This window comes from Eulemur rufifrons, chromosome 3, assembly GCF_041146395.1.
Source record: "Eulemur rufifrons isolate Redbay chromosome 3, OSU_ERuf_1, whole genome shotgun sequence".
Classification (NCBI taxonomy): domain Eukaryota; kingdom Metazoa; phylum Chordata; class Mammalia; order Primates; family Lemuridae; genus Eulemur; species Eulemur rufifrons.
The window spans coordinates 17,921,880-17,943,434 of record NC_090985.1 but is presented as its reverse complement, the minus strand read 5'-3'; the positions used below and the strand labels follow the sequence as shown (position 1 = coordinate 17,943,434).

General features: G+C 39.5%; 2 protein-coding genes across 2 annotated transcripts in view; both read left to right on the top strand.

Moving 5' to 3' along the window:
• TARS3 (threonyl-tRNA synthetase 3) overlaps window positions 1–10,858 on the top strand; it is a 58,109-nt gene extending 47,251 nt beyond the window's left edge. The window contains exons 16-19 of the mRNA XM_069465804.1: window positions 4,848–4,952; window positions 8,468–8,540; window positions 9,345–9,459; window positions 10,336–10,858. Of these exons, the coding sequence (XP_069321905.1) occupies window positions 4,848–4,952; window positions 8,468–8,540; window positions 9,345–9,459; window positions 10,336–10,484 (442 nt within the window). The 3' untranslated portion in view covers window positions 10,485–10,858. The remainder of the gene's footprint in view (window positions 1–4,847; window positions 4,953–8,467; window positions 8,541–9,344; window positions 9,460–10,335) is intronic.
• A 1,626-nt stretch (window positions 10,859–12,484) lies between these two features.
• On the top strand, window positions 12,485–19,882 carry TM2D3 (TM2 domain containing 3). The gene is made up of 5 exons (XM_069465803.1): window positions 12,485–12,576; window positions 14,650–14,807; window positions 15,678–15,852; window positions 17,565–17,640; window positions 19,439–19,882. The coding sequence occupies exons 1-5, from the start codon at window positions 12,486–12,488 to the stop codon at window positions 19,602–19,604; spliced, it is 666 nt and encodes a 221-aa protein (XP_069321904.1). The 5' UTR covers window position 12,485; the 3' UTR covers window positions 19,605–19,882.
• Window positions 19,883–21,555: the final 1,673 nt, after the last annotated feature.

Here is a 21,555-nt window from a genome sequence, read left to right as displayed (position 1 = left end):
GGTCCAATTCAAGATACCACATTGCATTTAGTCAACACATCCCCAAAATCTCTTTTGATATGTGACAGTTTCTCAGTTCTTTCCATGTTGTTCATCAACTTGACAATTTTGAGGAATACTGGTCAGGTATTTTGTAGAATCTCTCCCAGTTGAGATTTGTCTAATGTATTTCTCATGATTAGTTTAGGGTTATGCGTTTTTGGAAAGAACTCCACAGAGATGAATGAACTGTGCTTCTCATTGTATCACATAAAGGTGACCAGCTGACATGAATATTAGACCTTTTGGTGTTGTTCCACAGTTTGCTGAGGCTCTGTTTATGCTTTCTTCAGTCTTTCTTCTGTAAATGTTTCAGACTAGATACTTTCTATCCATCTATCTTCAAGTTCACTGACTCTTTACCATCCTCTTTGTAGTGAGTCCATCTAATGACTTTTTTTTATTTTTGTCATTGTATATTTCAGTTCTACAATTTCTATTCTTTATATCTTGTATTTCTTTGCTAAGACTTTCATCTTTCCACTTACTCCAGTTGTGTTCACCCTTGCTTGGAGCAAGATTTAATAGCTGCTTTATAGTCTTTGATAATTCCATCATCTGTGTCTTCTCACTGGTGGACTCTTATTTTTCTTTTCTCTCATAAATTGAGATTTTCCTGATGATTTATATGCCAAGTGATTTTGGATTGTATCCTGGGCATTTTGAGTATTATAAGACGCTGGGTCTTATTTAAATCCTAAGGGGCTAGATGGTTTTTTTTGTTTTAGCAGAAACTACTTGCCTAGGCAGTAGTTTCTAATCCACCTTATGGGGGCTGTGGTTCCAACGTCAGTTCAGTTTTCAAAGCCTTCATAGGGATATTCAAATCCGTTCTATGTGCGCCACCCAGTGGCCAAGTCCTAAAGTTCAGTTCTTAAGCCTCTTGTATGTTGTCTCGCATGTGCAGCTCAGAGGTGAGGCCAGGTGAGGTCATACACTACGTTATGGAATAGCTATTTTGAGCTTCCTGCTCCTCGACACCTTTAGTTCCCTGGGATCCCTTATGATGGTCCCGTGGCCAGAAAGCCGAAGCTTTAGCTTCCCCACTCCACCATGTTCTTTCCATGACTGCACCTGTCAGAGACCAAGCTCAGGAGACTAGAGAAAAAGAAGAAGGAACAGGAATTCACCCTATGCACTTGGACCATCGTCCTTCTGATCCATCATAAAGAAGGACACCCTTCCTCAGAGTGTTAGGTGCCTCTTTAATCTCTGATGCTCTGTGCCCCTGTGGGAGTGCCTGGGACTTGGGGAGAATAGAGCAGAAAAAAGAGAAAAAAAACCAGGATCTGCCTCCGCCACTCTTTCTGGAAACTTAAGAGTTATCTTTCTGGTTCCTTGGCCAGTAAGTGAGGATTTCTCCTGCAGCCCTTCCTGTCTGCATCTGGCACATACTTCTTGTTTCAGGGCTGCCTTTGAGTCCAGGCCATAGGAAACTGGAAGATAAAATTACAGGAAACTCACTGCTGGTTTGGTAGTACTTCAAGTTCTGATCTTTTTCTGCAATCCCCCTGTTTAGTTTTCAGAGTCTTCGGATAGCTGCTGCATGCATTCCCTCCAGAGTCTGTGTTTGCATCCATTGAGAAAGCCAGGGTAGAGCATGCTTACTCCATTTTGCCTGGAATCAAATTCTTTTTAAAGATCATTTCCCTAATCTTAATTAGACAAAATCACAGCAACATCCATGGAAACTGTCCCTTCTCACCATGTTCAATTTTGGATACTAGTGTTGCTTAGATACTGTGTTGAGTTCTCTTGCACTCAAAATTACTGATAAAAACAAAAAGGGAAAAATTATTGGCATGTTTCAAATCTAATAGTTTTTAATAGAATATTTTCCTATTAAGAGTCATGATAAACAACTACCATTTTCTTAGAGTGTATGATTTCATGGATTGATCTCAATTTGTGTCTAAGCAATAAAAGTATAATATTTTTGTATTTTGGATTCTCCATGTTGTGTTTTGATTACTATTTATAGAGCTATATTAATATTAAGAGTTAGCTCATGGAGAGAAGTTAAAAGACTGAAGGAATAATTGAAGTATTACATATAGAGAATGACACCAAGACATGAGACTAATAAAAAATGTTCAAGAGAATGAAGGAGAAAACGTAGCCCTTTCAAAAATAAATTTGGCCTTTTGGGAAAGATTGTGTCTTAAGTTCACGTCTACAAAACTCTCTTTCCCTAGTAACCTTCTAAAATGAACAAAAGAATAAGGGGTGGGGAGACCTTATTTATGCTGAAATGACCCTACTATTTCAATAAAATTTGAGCACCATTGGCCATTACATGTATGGATCAAAAATACCATGTACCAAAATGGAAGAGCTTCTGGGAGTTGACCCCTAACTTTTCATCTAGTTGGTACAACGGAGTTAGTATGACTCTGAAAAGTCCCACTAATTTCTCCCCATTTGGAGGGTCAAGGGCCAGAACTATTGGTAGCTTTAGTAGGACAGTCAAATCTTCTTCAGGACCAGTTCTACAACGGAAGATGGCTCCAAGCCATGAGAATCAAAGGGAAACTTCTCATCCAGGAGGACATGGAAGAGAAACAGATCAGCCGAGCCAGCCATCCCAGGTGTTGTGCGGCAAATGGAGTGTAGGAGAGCAAAAGCGGAAGCAGTGGTCTTAGAGCAGAAGGAGATGGTGACGGTTAGAACCAGGTGGTAGTAACAGAGATGAACAAAGTAGGGGCACTGGGGTGTATTTGGGAGGAAGAAATGATGTGATTTATTCAGACTTGGGAAAGAAGCATTAAGGTCATTACTGTAATCGAGTAAGGGTTTTTTCCTAAGAAAGCAAGGGTGCCTTAGTATTGAGAGTGTGTTATTCATTACATTCAATAATGCAGAATGCATTGGATAAAATTGAATAGTCATTCCTGTGAAATGAGCAGAAAGGAATTTCCTTTCCATGATAAAGAGCATTTATCAGAAAACAATAGTAACATTTCAGCATAATTGGGAAGACGCTGAATATGCCTACTATTTGTACTGTGCTCAGATTTATTCTGGGAGTACAAATATTTGAAAGAAAGAGATAAAATTATCATTGTTTGTAGCTGTTAAAATATGAAGAAATCCAACAGAATCAAATGGAGAAAAAATGGAACTAATCATAAAGGAAGGTAGAAAAATGCAAAAGGCAATTTGCTTTCATATATATTAGCAATAACTTGCTAGGAAATGAAATGGAAAAAATATTTCAGAAGCAACAGCAACGACAAACTAGAAAATATCTAAGAATAAACTTAACAGTAAATCCAAATATAAACATGTGTCCCTTAACAATGGCTATGTGTTCTGAGAAATGCATCGTTGTGTGAATATCGCGGGGTGTACTTACACCAACCTAGATGGTATAGCCTGCTACAGACCTAGGCTGTATCATGTAGCCGATTGCTGCTAGGCTACAAACCTGTACAGCATGTTACTGTACTGAATACTGTAGGTAATTATAACACAAATCACTAGGCAACAGGAATTTTTTGGCTCTGTTGTAATCCTGTGGGACCACTGTTGTATATGCTGCTTATAGCTGACCAAAATATTGTTATGTGGCCCGTGACTGCACATATTATTTATATGAAGTATATACCATAAAATTTTATCAAAGGCCATAAAAAAAGAGTTATTTAAATGATAATTCATACCACACTCTTGGACTAGGAAGAATCAACATTATGAAGATATTCTCTTCAAATTTATCTATAAATCTAATACAATTATAACTAAATCCACTGGGATTATTTTGGAGGAACTTGACACTCATTCTAATGTTTATCTGATAGCACAGATGTGCAAGCATAGTTTACGTCACCATTTGTCCTTCTTACAGCTTGACCTGATTTAAATAAATGATGGAACAGAAATTTCTGGATACCTAGGGCTCTGTGAAAGGGTCACCATGCTTCTCTCTTATTCTCTACACAAAAACATCATGTAACATTCAGGAATATTCCATACTGGTTCCAGTTTGTGGGATGAATTTCTTCATGTACCTGCACAGGACTGGACTCAAGCTGCCCACCTCTACCCCAAAGCTTTCTGTGGGATCTAGGCAGAGGGTTTTGCCTGTAGTTAGTCTATAATGGCTCTTAGCAGGAATGATTGGCAGTGATGAATTGACCTCTCTTTTTCTTTGTCTGTTTTTTGTGTGTGTGTGTTTTAGTATTAACTAACTGGTACAATTTTTGAGATAAAAATTTCTCATAAGAACTTTGTGCCACATACTACATTTGTTGAAATAATGTGAAATTTATCTGAGAAATGCGTGCAGGGATTTAGGGGTGGCTTCCTTCATTACAGTTAACAGTCATAATTTGCTTTTTCCGTTTTTTTCCTAAGGAGAGGAGGGAATCATTAAATGTAAGGTTCATGTCATGAGGGCTTCAGGGAATTTGACCAGTGGACTTCTAGAACAAATATCAGGAACATTTTGAAAAATGAGGTTCACAGTGGGGGAGGTGGGTGGTGACAGGAATGGAGGGCACTGGGTCAAACATGAGTGGCTGTGCATTGACATTATGTGATGCTGAGAGAGGGTACATGGGAGTTCATTATTCTATTCTCTCTACTTGTGTATATGCTTTCAATGTTCTCTAATAAAAAATCTTAAAGGAAAAAGATTAGCAAGCAAAGCAGTCTTTTGAGAAAACAAGACACAAAATGAATAAGGTTAATGGAGAGATATCCAAAACCACTAATCTAAATCTATAGTCAACATTAAATATAATGTAAGAAGATAGTTATTACTGAATCATAGGAAAATACTTAAAAGTCTAATTTTCATTTTTTAGTAAGGATGGGGATGATAAGAAGAGACCTGTAATCATTCATCGAGCCATCTTGGGGTCCGTGGAAAGAATGATAGCCATTCTTTCAGAAAACTATGGGGGAAAATGGTAAGTGATATGGAAGAGAAAAGCTACGTGGCTATTATTCTTAAAAACCATGTCTGACAAGATAAATTTAATAGGAAAAAAGTGGCAGTTCCTGCCTTATAATTAGCAAGAATCCAAACAGCAAATAAAGAATTCTTGTTCCATTTGCCAGATCAGGAAACAAAAAGAAAGAAAACAAAGGCAGAATAGCATAAAACTATACCATTTACCTTTTTGGGAACTCAGTGGAATTAGTTATCTTTTCACCTATTGCAAGCCCTTCAAAGATCTAGTTGCTGTCTGGAAAACATACAGCTCACATTCCGGGTACCACTCCTTGCCCTACAGCCATCCCTCCTTCAACCCCTGTCGTTTGTCTTTGGGGGTTCCCTACGGGCATTGAGGAGGAAAACATGTAAACTTGATCCATAAATGGACTGGACAGAGTGCTGCACAATCTAGAGGGGACAGCCACAGTACCACAGCCCTCGAAGGATGACAGTGGGGAAGGGAGATGCCCTCGAGTGCAGAATTTTGAGTGGTACGTCTTGTAGTCCTCTTTACCTGGAAGGAAAAATGGCCAGAGGTATGGAGTTACCCTGATTCATGGGATCTGGTTACTGCTTTGGCTACAAGTCAGAGATTTAGAAGTAATTAGATAGAGAAATAAATGACATAGATTTGAGGAAGAGGAGTGTGGAAGATTGCTCAGAATGGGCCATGAAGGTGGTATAACCACCAAAAGGTCCTCACTGTTGAGAAATTTTTCAGTATTCACATACAAGAGGACCCATTCTGTTACAACCAGCTTTTTTTTTCCCCTAGTGATTGCTCAGTGGTTCATGAACAGAGTGGCCCTTAGGGGATATGTGTGGGCTCAACAACATGGACCTTCCCTCACTAAGTTCCATCTGGCCACAGCTCTTCTGAGTTCTTAATTTGCCATGAATAGTGATTAATCCTGACCCCCCAGTATGGGACCATAACCCAGGAGAACAGCCAGCTATTTTGTGGCATGTTGATTACATTGGTTCCCGTTCATCACGCGAGGGCAATGATTTGTCCTCACTAGAAAAGGTATCGACTCCGGATTTTGCTTTCCTCCTCTTTCTGCCATGCTTCTGCCTGCAGCACTGTGTATGTACTTAATGAGCCTTATTTGCTGACAGAAACAGTGATGCTTCTGACTTTGAAAGTAATTTTATAGCGAAGAAGTAAGGCACCGAGCTGATACTGTGGGATTCCCTACGATCCCCATGTACTCAGAAGCAACTGGCCCTACTAGCAGTTACAGCACCAGCTGACAGATGGTCAGCTTGCGATGGCGCATCCTACAGGGTGTGGAAATGCTGCAAACCAGCAACCACTTATGCAGTTTTTGCCTCCCTTTCCATTTTTAAGAAATTGACTGAGTATTTGCTCATGCAGTTTTCTGTCTTCAGAATCTGCCGCCCCATTGCTACTACTATTTCTGGGCACAGCCCCTGCAGTACCCCTGTGGACCCTAGGCACTGGACGCTACTGCTAGGGTCACTGTGACAGGTTCCTTCAAAAGCTCCATGTTTCTACATCATCCTTCCTTGCCAGAATGGATTCCACATGGTGCCTCCTTCTGTGTGTCACTCTGCCTTAAGTCAACGTGTCGTGTTTCTGTATCCGTTTGGCAGAACCTAGATCACATACAAGCATTCATGTCTGGAGAGCGTGGGGAAGCAAATTTCCTAGCAGGAAACATAAGTTGGGAAATTTCCCAAACAGAGGGTCTTCCAAAGGTCCTCAGTAGCTAAAGAATCTGTGTATATCCCTGATATTTTATTTGCAATCATGGAGAAATACATTTAATTGCCATGGAATTTCTAAGCTATTAAAGTTACAGATAAGCCAAAAGTATAGGCATGAATATGTATGCCACCTAAGTATGAGTTAACGTGTTCACACTTCTTTCCAATTCGTTCCATTTTAAATAGGTAAGAGATGGTGGTGTCTTGCACTAGAACGGTAGCAATGAAAGTGGTAAAAAACTAAAGAACTAGTGGAATCAGGAGATGGAGAGGGAGATAGGAGATGGTGCCAGTGCACTGAGGGTGCCGTCCATCATTGCAGGGCTTCACGCATGCTCCCTGCTCTTCACACATCCAGACTTCAGACACCTGCCCAGCCTGTGGGGGAAATCTCCCCAAGAGCCAAAAGCAGAAATGGGTAAAATGTGGCTCCCCTGTGGGAGTAGGACTGGGGATGGGGTGAGGACAGAGCTCAAAAGGAAACATTTACTTTTCATTATATATACTATATTTCCGTGTTTTATCATATGTAGTATTATTACTTTTTTGAGACAGGGTCTTACTCTGTCTCCCAGGCTGGAGTGCAGTAGTGTGATCATTGCTCACTGTAATCTCAAACTCCTGGACTCAAGCAAAATATTATTACTTTTATCATGTATTATTTTGTGTTTTTTTAATTTAAGAATAAATAAAGTGCCCGTTGCATTTCCTTCCACCTTCAAACTAAATGCTCATTACGACAAGGGAAAAGGCAAACATGTCCCACATCAAACATTGCTTATACCCACCCTTTACCTTTTTTAAAAAAAATTGTATTTTGAGATAATTGTAGGTTCACATGTAGTTGTAGGAATTATGCAGAGTTCCAGCATACCTTTTACCTAGTTTTTCGCACTGGTACCATCTATATACATTATCATGACCAAGAAGTAAACATTGATACGACCCACCAAACTTGTTCGGATTTCACCAGTTTCACGTGCTCTTGTCTGTGTGTGTGCATGTGTGTACTTAGTTCTACAAAATTGTGTCACATGTATAGATGTGTAACCACCACCAGTCAGGGTGCAAGACAGTCCCCTCACTTGCAGGCTCCCTCAGGCTGCCCTTTCATTGCCACAGTTGCCATGTCCCACTCCTGTCCACTCATCCAGTAACTACAAATATGTTCTCTGTCTCCATCATTTTGTCATTTCAAGGATGTCACATAAATGGAATCATACCGTATGCAACCTTTTGAGATAGGCTTTTTTTTTTTCCACTCAGCAGAACTTCCTTGTGAGCCAACCATGTTGTTTCAAGTATCAGTAGTTGGTTCCTTCCTTTTGCTGATGGTGTCCCAGGGTGTGGATGCACCACGGTGTGACTGTTCACCCACTGAAGGACATTTTGGGTGTTTCCAGTTTGGGGCTATTATAAAACTGCTATGAACAGGATTTGGTGTGAACATACATTTTTATTTCTTTGGGATGAATGCCCAGAAGTGCAATTGCTGGGTCATATGGCAAGTGCATGTTTAGCACATTTGGCTGCCTGCCAGCCCATTCTCCATACCCTTTTCCTATCGAAATTCCAAATTTCCCCTTTTGTCTACTCTACTGCCTTCACACGCTTAATATAGTTTGGTTTTCTTTCACACCACTCTACTGAAACTGCTCTCTCGCCAAGTCTTTAAAAAATCTTTGGTTATTTTTAAGTCACATAATAAGTGGTCACTATAAGACTCTGAAGATACATATTTTATATATTTTGCAGGCCTTTCTGGCTGTCTCCTCGCCAGGTAATGGTCATCCCTGTGGGGCCAACTTGTGAAGAATATGCACTTCAGGTACAACCAGAGACATTTAAAGTTCATAGTAGTAGTGCTTTATTCTATGTAGGTCATTGACATGGAATGTCATTCATGCTTTAAAATATTGTGTAACTAACACATTAACTTAACCAACCGTGTTTTCAGTAATTGGGAGTAACACATGAGTTGTGTCTATGTAGCTGTACCAGAACATTGATGGACAGGATTTTGTGTGAACATGTTATTTTATTTCTTAGTGTTTTTGAGAAAGTGGTATTTTAAAACATGTCATAATTAAATTATTCTTCTCCACATGGTTTTATTAGGGAAGACTACTTTATCATCCATTGCTACATCACAAATTACCCCATAACTTAGCAGCTTGAAACAACAACCATTTATTGTCTCTCGGTTTCTGCGAGTCAGGGATGTGGGTGCAGCTCAGCTGGCTGACTCTGCCGCAGAGTCCCAGGAGGCTGCAGTCAGGCCGTGAGAAGGGGCTCCAGTGCTGGGGGCTCACTCGCATAGTCGTGGAGACTTCGGCTCTTCACCAAGTGGGCTTCCTCATAGGTTGCCTGAATGTCTTCACAGCATGGCAGCCAGTTTCCCCCAGAGCGAGCAATCTAAGAGAGATGGGAGCTGCAGTCTTTTATAAGCACTAGTCTCAGAAGTCATATGTGTCACTTCCGCCTTCTCTGCAGTCACACAGACTAACTGTGGTACAGCATGGCAGGAACTACACAATGGTGTGAATGCCAAGAGGTGGGGAACATCCCGGGTTGTCTTGGAGGCTGGCTACCATAAATAATGTAATAATCAGCATGTTTCATTTTTTTCTAGGTATCCAGTGAATTTTTTGAAGCAGGATTCATGGCTGATGTTGATTTAGATCATAGTTGTACACTGAATAAGAAAATACGAAATGCACAGCTGGCTCAGTATAATTTTATTTTGGGTAATTTAAGTTTGTATATGATCTTCCAAATGCTTGGTTTTTTCACTTTAATTCCAAAAAACCAAAATAAGGAATATGGTACAACTACTTGATTATCACGATTTTACTGTTTAATACTTATACATAAAGAAGGGTCGATGGTGTTCCTGGGTTAGCTGTTCCTCGTACTCTGTTATTAAGAGTTACAAAGTTTCACATGAATTTTGTGGTACAGTATTACTAGCAATAGTTAATACTGCAAGCCAACAATAAAAAAATGTGAAAATGATCCCATCCCATCAGTGGAATTATACTCCTTATGTGTCAGCCTGACAGAACTAAAATATTTTCCCATGCTCTTCTGGTTTGTTAGGAATCTTTGGGATTAAATTAATGGATGGAAAAGATTCAAAATTTAAAATGATCAAAAGAAAAGGATTTAGGTGAGAAATAAAATGTCCTTGAGGCAGATGAGTAATTACATACAGAATCTAAAATGTTGGCTTTAAAAATTATTCCAAAATCAAGAGACACTGACTTTGAAATGATCCAGGCATGGGTATTGCTATCTCCTGTAAGCTGAAAGAGTCTGTAAAAGGCAAAATAAATGTGCACAGAGTTGTCCCACTGACAGTTTTTTATTGATAATGTTTGACTCTATAGCAGATATTGTGCTGTTTCATTCAGGCTTCTTGTGGTGACAGAAATCTCAAATTAGCTTAGACAAAGACAGTATTTATTGGAAGGGTCTTAACTATTAGAGGATGAACCTAATGGTCATTAGATTGACATTTCGTGATTAATACTGAAGAAAAACTCAGTAAGACGTGTCATGTGACTTTTGAATTAATGTTTAGTAAATTATTGATTTAAAATGTTTATTTCCCTTTTCTACAGTGGTTGGAGAAAAGGAAAAGATAAATGATGCTGTAAACGTTCGAACAAGAGACAACAAAATTCATGGAGAGATTTCAGTAACTTCTGCCATTGATAAATTGAAGAATCTCAAAAAATCACGTACACTAAATGCTGAGGAAGACTTCTGAAGTCCTTTCCTTATACTTCTATGTAACTTTGTTTTGACCCTTAAAAATGTATTTTTCTTATCCAGTTAACATATTAGTACTTTTAAGAACTGTGGACCCCCTGATGGGTCCACTCATGGGCTCAGTTGAGAAAGGAGACAATAAATCAGCAACTGATCTGTACAACATTTAATTCACTATTGTACTCTGGGGACAATAAGAGGGCAAGCGTGGGAAACTGTCAAGCAATCAATGCCTTAAGAGACTTAAATGGGGAAATGTTATTCATTGAAAGAGAGAACCACTAGGAAATGAGGATTGTGAAATGTTATAAGATTTGTGATTTTCAGAAGGTAGGCTTCAAATAAAAGTCTGCAAGGTTTTTTTTGAACATGGGGAAAAATCTTGTAATATTATGTCTGAGGTATTTTTATGACTGTTCTACTAAAGTTCACACTGAAACTTTATCTTCAAAATTGCAATCACTACTTAATTTTGTTTTAACTAAACAACCACAAAAGCAGCAACTAGCACCAAGTATTGGATTACTGACAAAAGACTCTGCAGATCACAGCAACTCGGTGTTGTGGAAATCTGTTGTTTGCACTTTGTGTTAAGGGTTGTCGTTTGAATGCTCTAATTCATAACTGAGCCTTGTTCATCTTTAGAAAAAATAAACTGTATCACACAGTGTTTCCAGTGTTTCAGCTATGGGCTTCTACCACAGTAAAGCTGCCCACTTAGAGTTGTTACTTGTTTGATGGGATGACATTCCACTGATTTATAGACTCAAATGGATTTCACATTTTAACTAGGAGGAATACCTTACTTGCTCAGAACTGAATTAAAATGGCTTTATGCCAGTAGAGAATTTAGCTACCAATCAAGAAGTATTTATTGAATTTATTTGGCTAGGTGCTGTGGAATTCAAAATAAATGTAAGAAATGATCTCTCTTTTCAACATACTCATCATTTAGCTTCCTGAGGAATGTGAACATTAAACAGTTGGTAAACAAAACTGTTATATTTCAGAACTGTGTAGTAGTATAAGTTGCAGATTATGTGATATAATTTTTAAAGCTAACATTTATTGAGGGCTTATTGTGTGCCAGGCACTATACATATATATTTTTTTTCATTCATCAAACGTGCAGGTGGGGAAATGGGTAGTCAGGAAACCTCAGAATGAATGATCTTAGAGCAGGTGGGTGGGAAAAGAGAAGTATGTCAACAGCACGGTACAAAGAATGTGTGCTGTGATGGAAACAGGTACGGGTTGCCATGAGCTGCAGGCCTGGAGTGCGGCTCCCCTCCCCAACGCTGACTTTCTCTAGGGAGAGGGTGTGCTTCCGACCCTCCTGCCATATCCCAGCACCTGGCTGTTGTCCCAGTGTCTCGGGGTCTGCCCTGCTTCTCCCCGTCTTCGGTGAACTTTCTGGAGGCACCAGGTATATATCAGGAGTTGACCAGGGTGAAACCCAAGGCAGGCCTCCAGCGCTGGATCCAGGGGGAGTGGGTCCCTCTGGCTACCTGTCACACCCTGGGGCCACAGGTTCCTCATCCGTAAATAAATGCCTTTAAAGTATGAAATGAAACGTGATAATGCCATCAGAACTTTTACACAGTACCTAGCACACAGTAGCAATTTTCATCTCTAAACATATATATGCAGACATAAAAATAGTGGCCAGCTTCCTAAATTTGCCTGCCTCTGCATTCAGTGGCTTCAGGCGTGAATTTCGGTGCCCAGATGACTCTTTCCGGGTCTCCAGCGGTAGAAAGAGAAGTGAGCGCCTCATCAAAGGGCGTAAGTGGCACTAGGGGACAGAGCAACCTCACAGGTCTCGTTCCTCTCCAGGACATCCTCCCAGACGCAGCTGTGGTCCCTGAAACGCACAGACACGACCGCCAGAGCCCCAGTGCGCCTGCGTGCCGGGCTCCCCAGCCGCGACCGGATCCGCCGCCGGCGCCCCGCCCCCGCGAAGCTCGCCCCTTGGCCCGGAAGCGCAGGGGCCGGCAAGATGGCGGCTGCAGCTAGGCCGCTCTGGGGTCTCCACTATCTCTACCGCGTGCTGTTCTTCTTCTGGCAGTTCTGCATTCTGCTGGGCGATGGTAAGTTAAAGGCCGGGGTCCCCGTCGGTCGTGCTGAGTGGCGGGAGGGCCCCAGTTGCTGCAAGCAGACGGCGGAAGCTGATGCGGGGAGGAGGCTGAGTGGCGGGCTCTGGGCGACGAGTCGCTGCATCCCGGGGCAGCCCCTCAGCTCAGCGACGCCGAGCCGCCGAGCCCAGCTTTAGGAGCCCTAGAGCAGAGGTGGAGGCCCGGGGCGCTGCTGGGGGAACGGAACTGGAGCCCGATGCGACCCTTCGTTTGCTGGTTGCCCAAGGACCTGAATTGTTTTCGACCCCGTCGGTATTTCTTCGTTTGGTTTTCTGTTTCTGGCAGTCAAGTCGTGAGGTTTTCATGAGCATTTATTGGTCTGGTGTCGACCCTGCGCGTTAACCATAAAAAAGAAGTTTTTCATATCCCAGGATAACGTGTTTCTCTAATTGTAGGATGCTTAAATTTAGAGCGTTCACAGCCGCTGACTCAGTCAATAAAGGATCGGGCCCATTATCTACATTCACAGTAGTTCTCAGAGCAGCAGATACTGGGCATCTTCTATGCTAGTAAATGTGTGCATTTATATCTAGAAGTTTCTCTCTGTTTTGACGAAATTTCTTCTAGTATACGAAGTCACTTTTCCATTTTCGAATATTTTATTTATTGTATTTTAGATTATGTGACTTAAGGGCAGATACACAACCATTTTCAGTAGACATTCTTGGTATTTGGATACCTTTTTATGTTCCTGATTCATCCCTTTTTCCAGTCTCACGTTCTTCATTTCTATCATTTTTGCACTTCATCCACCAAAATAACTTTCAACTAATGCTTTTTTCCCTTCAGAAAGTTTCTTCCACTTCTAGAACCCTGTTCCTGATGTTGGATATTAAAGGCTCTCCCTAGGCTGTGTGAAAAGCATCACAGAGGGACTGATGGAAACTTGGAGTCTAGATCTATCTGGTTGTGCTGCTCACCGGCCAGCTTGAGCAAATTATTCATCCCCTGTGGGCCTGGGTCCTCAACTTTAGAGCGGTGGAGGGCCCTAAATCATTTCTGCTTTGTGATTCTAAGTGTCCCGCCTCCAGCCAGGTAGTTATATAGGAAAGAAAGGGGTATTTTGTAGAATTGTCCACTTGATACAATAACTTAAGTAAGACCAGTTTTAAATATTAGTGTGTTTTGCCAAATGGAACCTTTGGCTCCATTATTTTATCCCTGTAGAGTTCATTACTTCAAGAAATTGAAACTGGCCGAGGTGGTTGAACGGATTCTTATTTGGCTGTTTAAAAGTCAAAGTCAGCAGTGTACTAGAATTTTAAATAAAGTTTTTTTTTTAGAGAATGCACAAGAGTTCTTGGCTCTTTTGCAGGTTTTTGAAACCTCTTCATTTTCAAGAATACTTGCAGTTTTGATCCTCTCTTAAATGATAAAAATATATTGTACACCAACAAGGTTGGCTGGAAAAAAGTTGCAGCTTGCTGAACACGTTATTGAAATAGAGAATTATGTTGATTTTTGGTAGTATAAAACTAAATATTCTATTAGCAAATTATGATTTACCAATGTGAAGTAATGACAGAACATTTTATAGAGTTGGTGCCCTGAGAGTGTCAGGGGCCTCATTTCTAAACCAGTGAATTCAGATGAAAAGAACTGGATTGGAAATGGAGAGATTAGGTTCTAGTTCCAATTTTACCACAGTCTTCCTCTGTGATTTTGCACAAATCCTACCATCTCTGAAGCTTTAGTTTTTCATCTTATAAAATGGTAGATTTTTGAGCCCCTAACTTGTACACAGCATTTTCTGTACATAATTTGTACATGAGCACCTTTAGTTTTCATGGCCACTTGGGAAGCAGGAAGGAAAAACTTTTTATGAGTGTGGTGCTCACCAGGACACACAGCTGGCTGGCAGCAGAACCCTGCTTTAATTGCAAGTGTCTCTGACTCCACTTCTGTGCTTTTCCTATTCCAGTGCAGCGTCTCGATGCTCATGATCATGTCTCTTCACCTTAGAAAATTGTTTTCCTGTTATTCTGATCAGTATTATAAGGGAATAACTGTCTCTCTTACCTCTCACAGAAAGCACCGAAATCCCACCTTACGTGATGAAGTGTCCAAGCAATGGTTTGTGTAGCAGACTTCCTGCGGACTGTGTAGACTGCGCAACAAATTTCTCCTGTGTCTATGGGAAGCCTGTCACTTTTGACTGTACAGTGAAACCATCTGTTACCTGTGTCGTAAGTACTGCAGCTTACTTACTCTAAATAAATTCATTGTAAACTTCGAGTTAAAAGTGCAGTTTAGACTTAACTATTAGGGGAAAGAGACTGAAATAATTTTTATATTCTTTTATGACTGCCTTGTTGAGTATGTAAGAAATAAAAATCCTATAGTCCCTTTCATATCAGATGGCTACTGTTCCAATTATAATGATAACTGTCAAACCAGTTGATGTCAGCTGAAAATGCAGGTGACAGAAACGTTGCCTTGTAGGACTTGGAAAAGATCTCTGTCTGCTAGTGTATCTAAAGCAGGTACAATTTGTTCAGATGGTTTTGCGTTCTTAGCAGTGACAACTACCGTACAGAGGGGATGGTACAGAGGGGATGGCAACGTCTTTTTACATAGATGAGCATCAGGCTAGGGCTGAGGAACCTGGATTCTGTTCCTAACTTGCAGCTCAGTGACCTTCAGCAAATGTACTCATCTGTTCATTCCAGCTGTCTGTCTGTGACTGACGCTTTATAAATTTCCCTTTGCTCTGTATTACAAAAGTGTACATGCTCATTATGAAAAATTTAGCTAAGTAAAAGTGATGAAATAAGCGTTATTACCCTGAAATAACCTTTGCTATTTTGATGTGAATTTATCTAGTTTTTTTCCTTAGGTATACATATTTAGGTATATAGTTTTATGATTATGGAATGTCATACCCCATACCTTAGTTTTGAATACATACTGTTTTGATACCTATTTTTCTGCCACTTACTCCAGTTCCTAAGTACAAGTATTTTAGAAATTTTGTGCCATATGAATGTGTAGGCTTATTGACCTGTTAACAAACTACCATATTGTGATTGATTAGTTCTGTGTCCTTTGGTACATAGGATCAAGACTTCAAATCCCAAAGGAACTTCATCATTAACATGACTTGCAGATTTTGCTGGCAGCTTCCTGAAACAGATTATGAGTGTTCCAATTCCACCAGTTGCATGACAGTGTCCTGTCCTCGGCAGCGTTACCCTGCCAACTGCACAGTGCGGGACCATATCCATTGCTTGGGTAAGTCAGAGTTTAAGGAAAATTGTGAGCCAAATATTTTTCTCTAAGTTTACTTAGGGGACTTTAACCAAAAATTTGAGAGTTAAATTATTTAATCAGAAACATCAGCAGCTTTTTAGGTGTGCCAAACCTCATTAATAAATTCAATAAACTAAAAAAAAGCATCCATAAAATGTACAATTCTATTATCTTTTAAAATGTAATATTTGATAAAACAATATGTAAAATATAAAACATAGTAGACAGTAATTGAATTTCAACCAAATTAGCCCAAATTAACAACTAGAACAGCACCGGTGCCATTGCAACCACCCAAGTGCTTTGCCTTCATCCAGTTGTTCTGCCTTTTCAGAGGTCACCACCCTTTTGAATTTTTTTTATCATTTTACTTTTTAAAATTTTTTATAGTTCTATCATGTATATGTAATAAAATATAGTATAATATATTATTTAATAGTGCACATTTTAGAACTGTGTCAAATGATAGCATGGAAACTGTATGGTCTTTTAGGACTTTCTTGTTTCTTCTCATAATCATGGCTGTAAGATTAATCCATGTGACTTCTCATTTATTTTTCTTACGTCTGTATAATCTACCGTGAGATTGTATCACAGTTAATCCATTCTCCAGTTATTTGGATTATTTGCCATTTTTTGCTGTTGCAACTGCGTTAAAATTTCTGTACATATTAATATCTTCTGGTTGCACATGTGCAGGAGTTTGTCTAGCATATACTCTCCAGCATGTGTTATTTTCCAAAATTGTTATATTAACTTACATTCCCACCAGTGGTATATAACTGTTCTTGGTGATCCAAATGCTCTCTAATACTTGTTATCCTTAAGTTTTGTCTTTTTCTTAAAGATTTCTAGGATTCTTTTATATTTGGATACCTCAAGTGTCCTTAAAGCACTCTCTCAGATTTTGACTTTTTTTTTTTTTTTTTACTTTATTTTTGGTTTGTTTTGATGAACAGAACTTTTAAAATGTGATTGGTTTAAGTTATTTCATAGTTAGCCCTTTTTTATTGTTGTTTTAAGAAATCTTTTTTCTACCCCAGGTTTATGACAATTTCTTATGTTTTCTTTTAAAAGTTGTAAATTTGACCTTTCTTAATTTGGGTTTAAAATCCACCTGGCATTGGTCTTGGTAGATGGTGTGAGATAGATTCAACTTTACTTTTTTCACCATCTAGAGAGCCAGTTGTCTAAACTCTTCCTGCTGATCTGTGTGAGACTTCTGTCCTACATGAAGTTTTATATGTGTATATATATTTTATATGTGTTTTATAAAACATTTTAAATCACCTATAATTTCACCATCTAGAGGTAATTAGAGGCCTAAAATTCTAGTCCTTGGTTCTCTCTTTTCCTTCTGGATGATTTGTCTGTCTCAACACCACACTGTCTTTCTTACTGTTAACTTCACGATAAGTCTTCATATCTGGTAGAGCATTTCATGTTCTTGAAGTTGGAACCATAACTTAACTGATCTAAATATTAAATCCATACTTGTAGGTGGTAAGGACTTTCTTTGTACTATTCACTGTAGTGAACATCTATTACTGTAAAGAGAGTTGACTTTTTAGATGTTAAATTGGGAAGCCATTAGTTACTATTAAGTCTCTGTGTGAGAGTTATCTTATACCCCATGTTTCTATGTAGAGCGTTTTCCTTTTTTTTTTTTCCCCTCCTCTCCTCCTCCTTTTAAGGTAACCGTACCTTCCCCAAAATGCTATATTGCAATTGGACTGGAGGCTATAAGTGGTCTACTGCCCTGGCTCTAAGGTAAGTTTTATTACTAGTATGTTAAAAATGCCATTTGGATTTCTTTGGGGTCAGTGGAATCTTCCAGACACTGAGCTCAGCCAAACTGATACTTCCCTCAGATCCTACGTGTTAGATAGACTCTAGGAAACATAGCTGCGGGGAGTTGAGTTGATCAGACCAGTTATCTTCCTGGAATTTGATGGCAGGCATGTTAGCTCTTCTCCCAAGATGCCTGAATCCTATTGTGTATGTTCCATGAATCAGTAAAATGCTGTGGACTACTTAAAATAGGTTTATGATGTATCTTTTTAATTTTAAGTAACTTTATAAAAAGTAATACATGCTCAATACTGAAAACTGGGAAAACGAACAACAAAGAAAAACATTAAAAATCACCTATAATTTCACCATCTAGAAATAATTATAGGCCTATAATTCTTACATTAAAATGTGCTTATATTTATTAAACTTTTCAACAGTTCTTTAAGAAATTATACCACTTCCTCTTACCAAAGGGAAGGGCAGGTAGGACCCTGGTTAAATGATTAACTGATGAAAAGGTTATACCATCTACAGTTGAAGTCTTAGAGTTAGCGCCTGAGGCCTGCAGTGTGGATAAGGCAGAATCTCTGTCTCGTCACTGTTGACATTTTGGGCCAAATAATTCTTTGTCTTGGGGCTGCCCTGTGCATGGCAGGATGTTTAGCAGCATGCCTGGCCTTTTACCTGCCACTTGTCAGTAGCAACCCCTCCCACCGCCTGCCTGGCAGGAAGGTATAACTAGAAAGTAAAAGAGGAGTCCAGGATGTTATAGAAAATGAGATACAACAAAAATAAGGTTTGGTAACTAGCCACAGTCTTTGTGAGCAATGATTCGAATTAAAACTAATAACTGGCTTCTTTTGAAATAAACTTTTAAATTTGGAATAATTGTAGATTTACAAAAAAGTTGCAAAGATCATAGAGAGTTCCATACACCCCTAACCCAGTTCCTCTACATTATTAACATCCTACGTTACCATGGTACATTTAACAACTAACTTTTAAAAATTAAGAATAGTTTCTTCCTTCTCGGAGCTCAACATCGTTTCTCTCAGAATATTCACTGTAAAAGAGATGACGGCCAGAGTCCGCTTCCCAGTACTGTGCCGTGGGGAGGGTGGGGGTGATAGACGGAACACAGGGCTGGCCATGTGGTGGTGATTATTGGAGCTCGCTCGTGGCTACTGCTCCCTTCACTTTTTACTTTTATATATGTTTTCAAATTTCCCATAATCAATATTGTCCCAATATTGTTAGATCTTAGAATTTAAAACAACCTTAAAAGTCACTCATTTCTTCAGGTATAACCCCGATCATTAGAAAAATAAAAAAATTAAAAAGTCACTCATTGCTAACACTGAATTTTTAGAAATGAATAAAAAAATAGACAGAGAACATAGACAGCTGATCCAAGCCATCCCGATGGTGTTTAGGCTGCCTAAAGACTCCAACTCCTGGATCCTTGGTGGTGCACTTTCTGTTAGACTGGGTTCCTGCTTTGTTTTGATTAAAAAGCAATGAGATCGATTACTTTTTTTAAAAAGAGAATACATTAGATTTTACTAAAAATTGTTAACTTTTGACATTTAAACAGTCTTGCCCATGATTATTTGGCGTTGTAAATTTGTGAAATAGTCAATTGTGTCCCAGATAAGGGCTTATGATAAATTTGAGGCCCCTTCACAAATTTGACTTGGTGCAGTTATTAAACCACAACTGGCTGCAGTTGGGATGGAGACAGTCTTATGCAATCCGGTCTGGTTTGCTGTTGCAGCATCACCCTCGGTGGGTTTGGAGCAGACCGTTTCTACCTGGGCCAGTGGCGAGAAGGCCTTGGCAAGCTCTTCAGTTTTGGTGGCCTGGGAATATGGACACTAATAGACGTCCTGCTAATTGGAGTTGGCTACGTCGGACCAGCAGATGGCTCTTTGTACATTTAGCTGCAGTATGTGCTTCAGAAAGGAGCAATGCTTAGTCCTTTTGCCTGTAGGAACCGGTATAGTGTGAGTGATGTATTTATATGTTTTTAATGTACAGCATCTGTACTTTGCTTGCCTTGATGAAGGTAAAATAAAGAAATGAAACACTGAACCATGCTAATCTGGAATTTGTTTTTATTTGCCTGAAATATATTTTTTTCTGTGAAAAAATTTACTTAAACCAGGAGAACGAATTCTGCAGTGATCTAGAATCCATTTCATTGCTATGACTTACATTGCTTAATGTCAAACTATATCGCCTGTATCTCCAGCCTGAATGAAATCTGCCTTGAAAGCCTTTCAGCTCTGATTGCAGGAGGTGGGAGCTGTTTTTCTTGTTGGCTCATTAAAGTTATATACTTAAGCTTCAGTCATTGTACGTTTTGCAGTTTAATGTGTATGTAGTCTGGCCTATATATAAGAATGCTTAACCTAAACTGCAGAACTTTAGTGTCTCATTGTTGTGGTTTGAATTTTCTTAGTAATATAAAAGGTTTCAAGAGTACTAAAAAATTAATAAAAGTACAAGTTACTTCAAGAAATATTGTAGACCTGTTTTCTGTGTTTCTCTATATTAAAATATAATCTTGAGTAATCATATAGCAACTTAACCTTTGTTATTAAATAACATGGTTTTTTTTTTTTTTTTTTTTTTTTTTTGAGACAGAGTCTCACTCTGTTGCCCGGGCTAGAGTGAGTGCCGTGGCGTCAGTCTAGCTCACAGCAACCTCAAACTCCTGGGCTTAAGCGATCCTACTGCCTCAGCCTCCCGAGTAGCTGGGACTACAGGCATGCGCCACCATGCCCGGCTAATTTTTTTTTGTATATATATATTTTAGTTGTCCATATAATTTCTTTCTATTTTTAGTAGAGACGGGGTCTCACTCTTGCTCAGGCTGGTCTCGAACTCCTGACCTCGAGCGATCCACCCGCCTCGGCCTCCCAGAGTGCTAGGATTACAGGCGTGAGCCACCGTGCCCGGCCAAATAACATGGTTTTTTTAGGACATGACTCCATTCCAGCAGATACAGTTATTGACACAGTGAAAGTGTATAAATTGTTTTAAAATCTTTATAGATCTAATTATAGACCCTTTATTGCAAAGAAAAACAATCCAAAAAGAACTTTCCTCAAGGTTGCTTTTGAAACATTTAAAAATCCTTTGTATTTTTCCTTTCATGTTTGGGTATCTGAGTTACCACGTTTTAAACACCTGCACATGTTAGTTAACCAGCATATCAGAGCTCAAAGATATAAAATATCTTTTGGGAATATCTCCATAAATCTCATAGGATAATCCATATTTCATTCATCATATTATTTATTAATTACAGTTTACATGAAAGGTGAATTAAATCACTTTGGTGATACCTGGGCATTTAAGAATGGGCTTTTGAAGCACAGGACCTTTCTCAGTGTGTTTTGGTGTTGCCGAGTAACAGTTCCAGCTCTGGTCACTAGGTGGTGTGTCCCCGTCACGTTTGCTTTCCCATTCTGTGTCCAAAATGGCCAATCTTCAGTTTTTCCTTAGGGACCAGTCGCAGAGCATGGGCAGTGCTTCAGGATGGGAGTAGCCCAGTTCATGTGGACCTTGTTGAAGACAGACACACACTTTTTAGTATTCACAAGAGTTGATTGTGCAGGTATTTTAGAAGAGGACCTGTTCCTGCAAGAAGCAGCCCTTCGCTATAATAAAAATTTCCTGCATCTTATTAGCTCTATGTAGAAGGAAACTTCTAACATTTCCCTGTTAAGCAACCACAGAATCAGTGGGAAGTTAGTGGAAAGTGCGTGCTGCTCATGGAGGAAATACGCGGCTTCCTTGACGAGTGGCCATCTTTATGGCTTTGGGGCCTGAGTTAAATAATGAAGCTGCAGTATTTGAAAGGCGAAAGCTCAAAGATTCAGAATC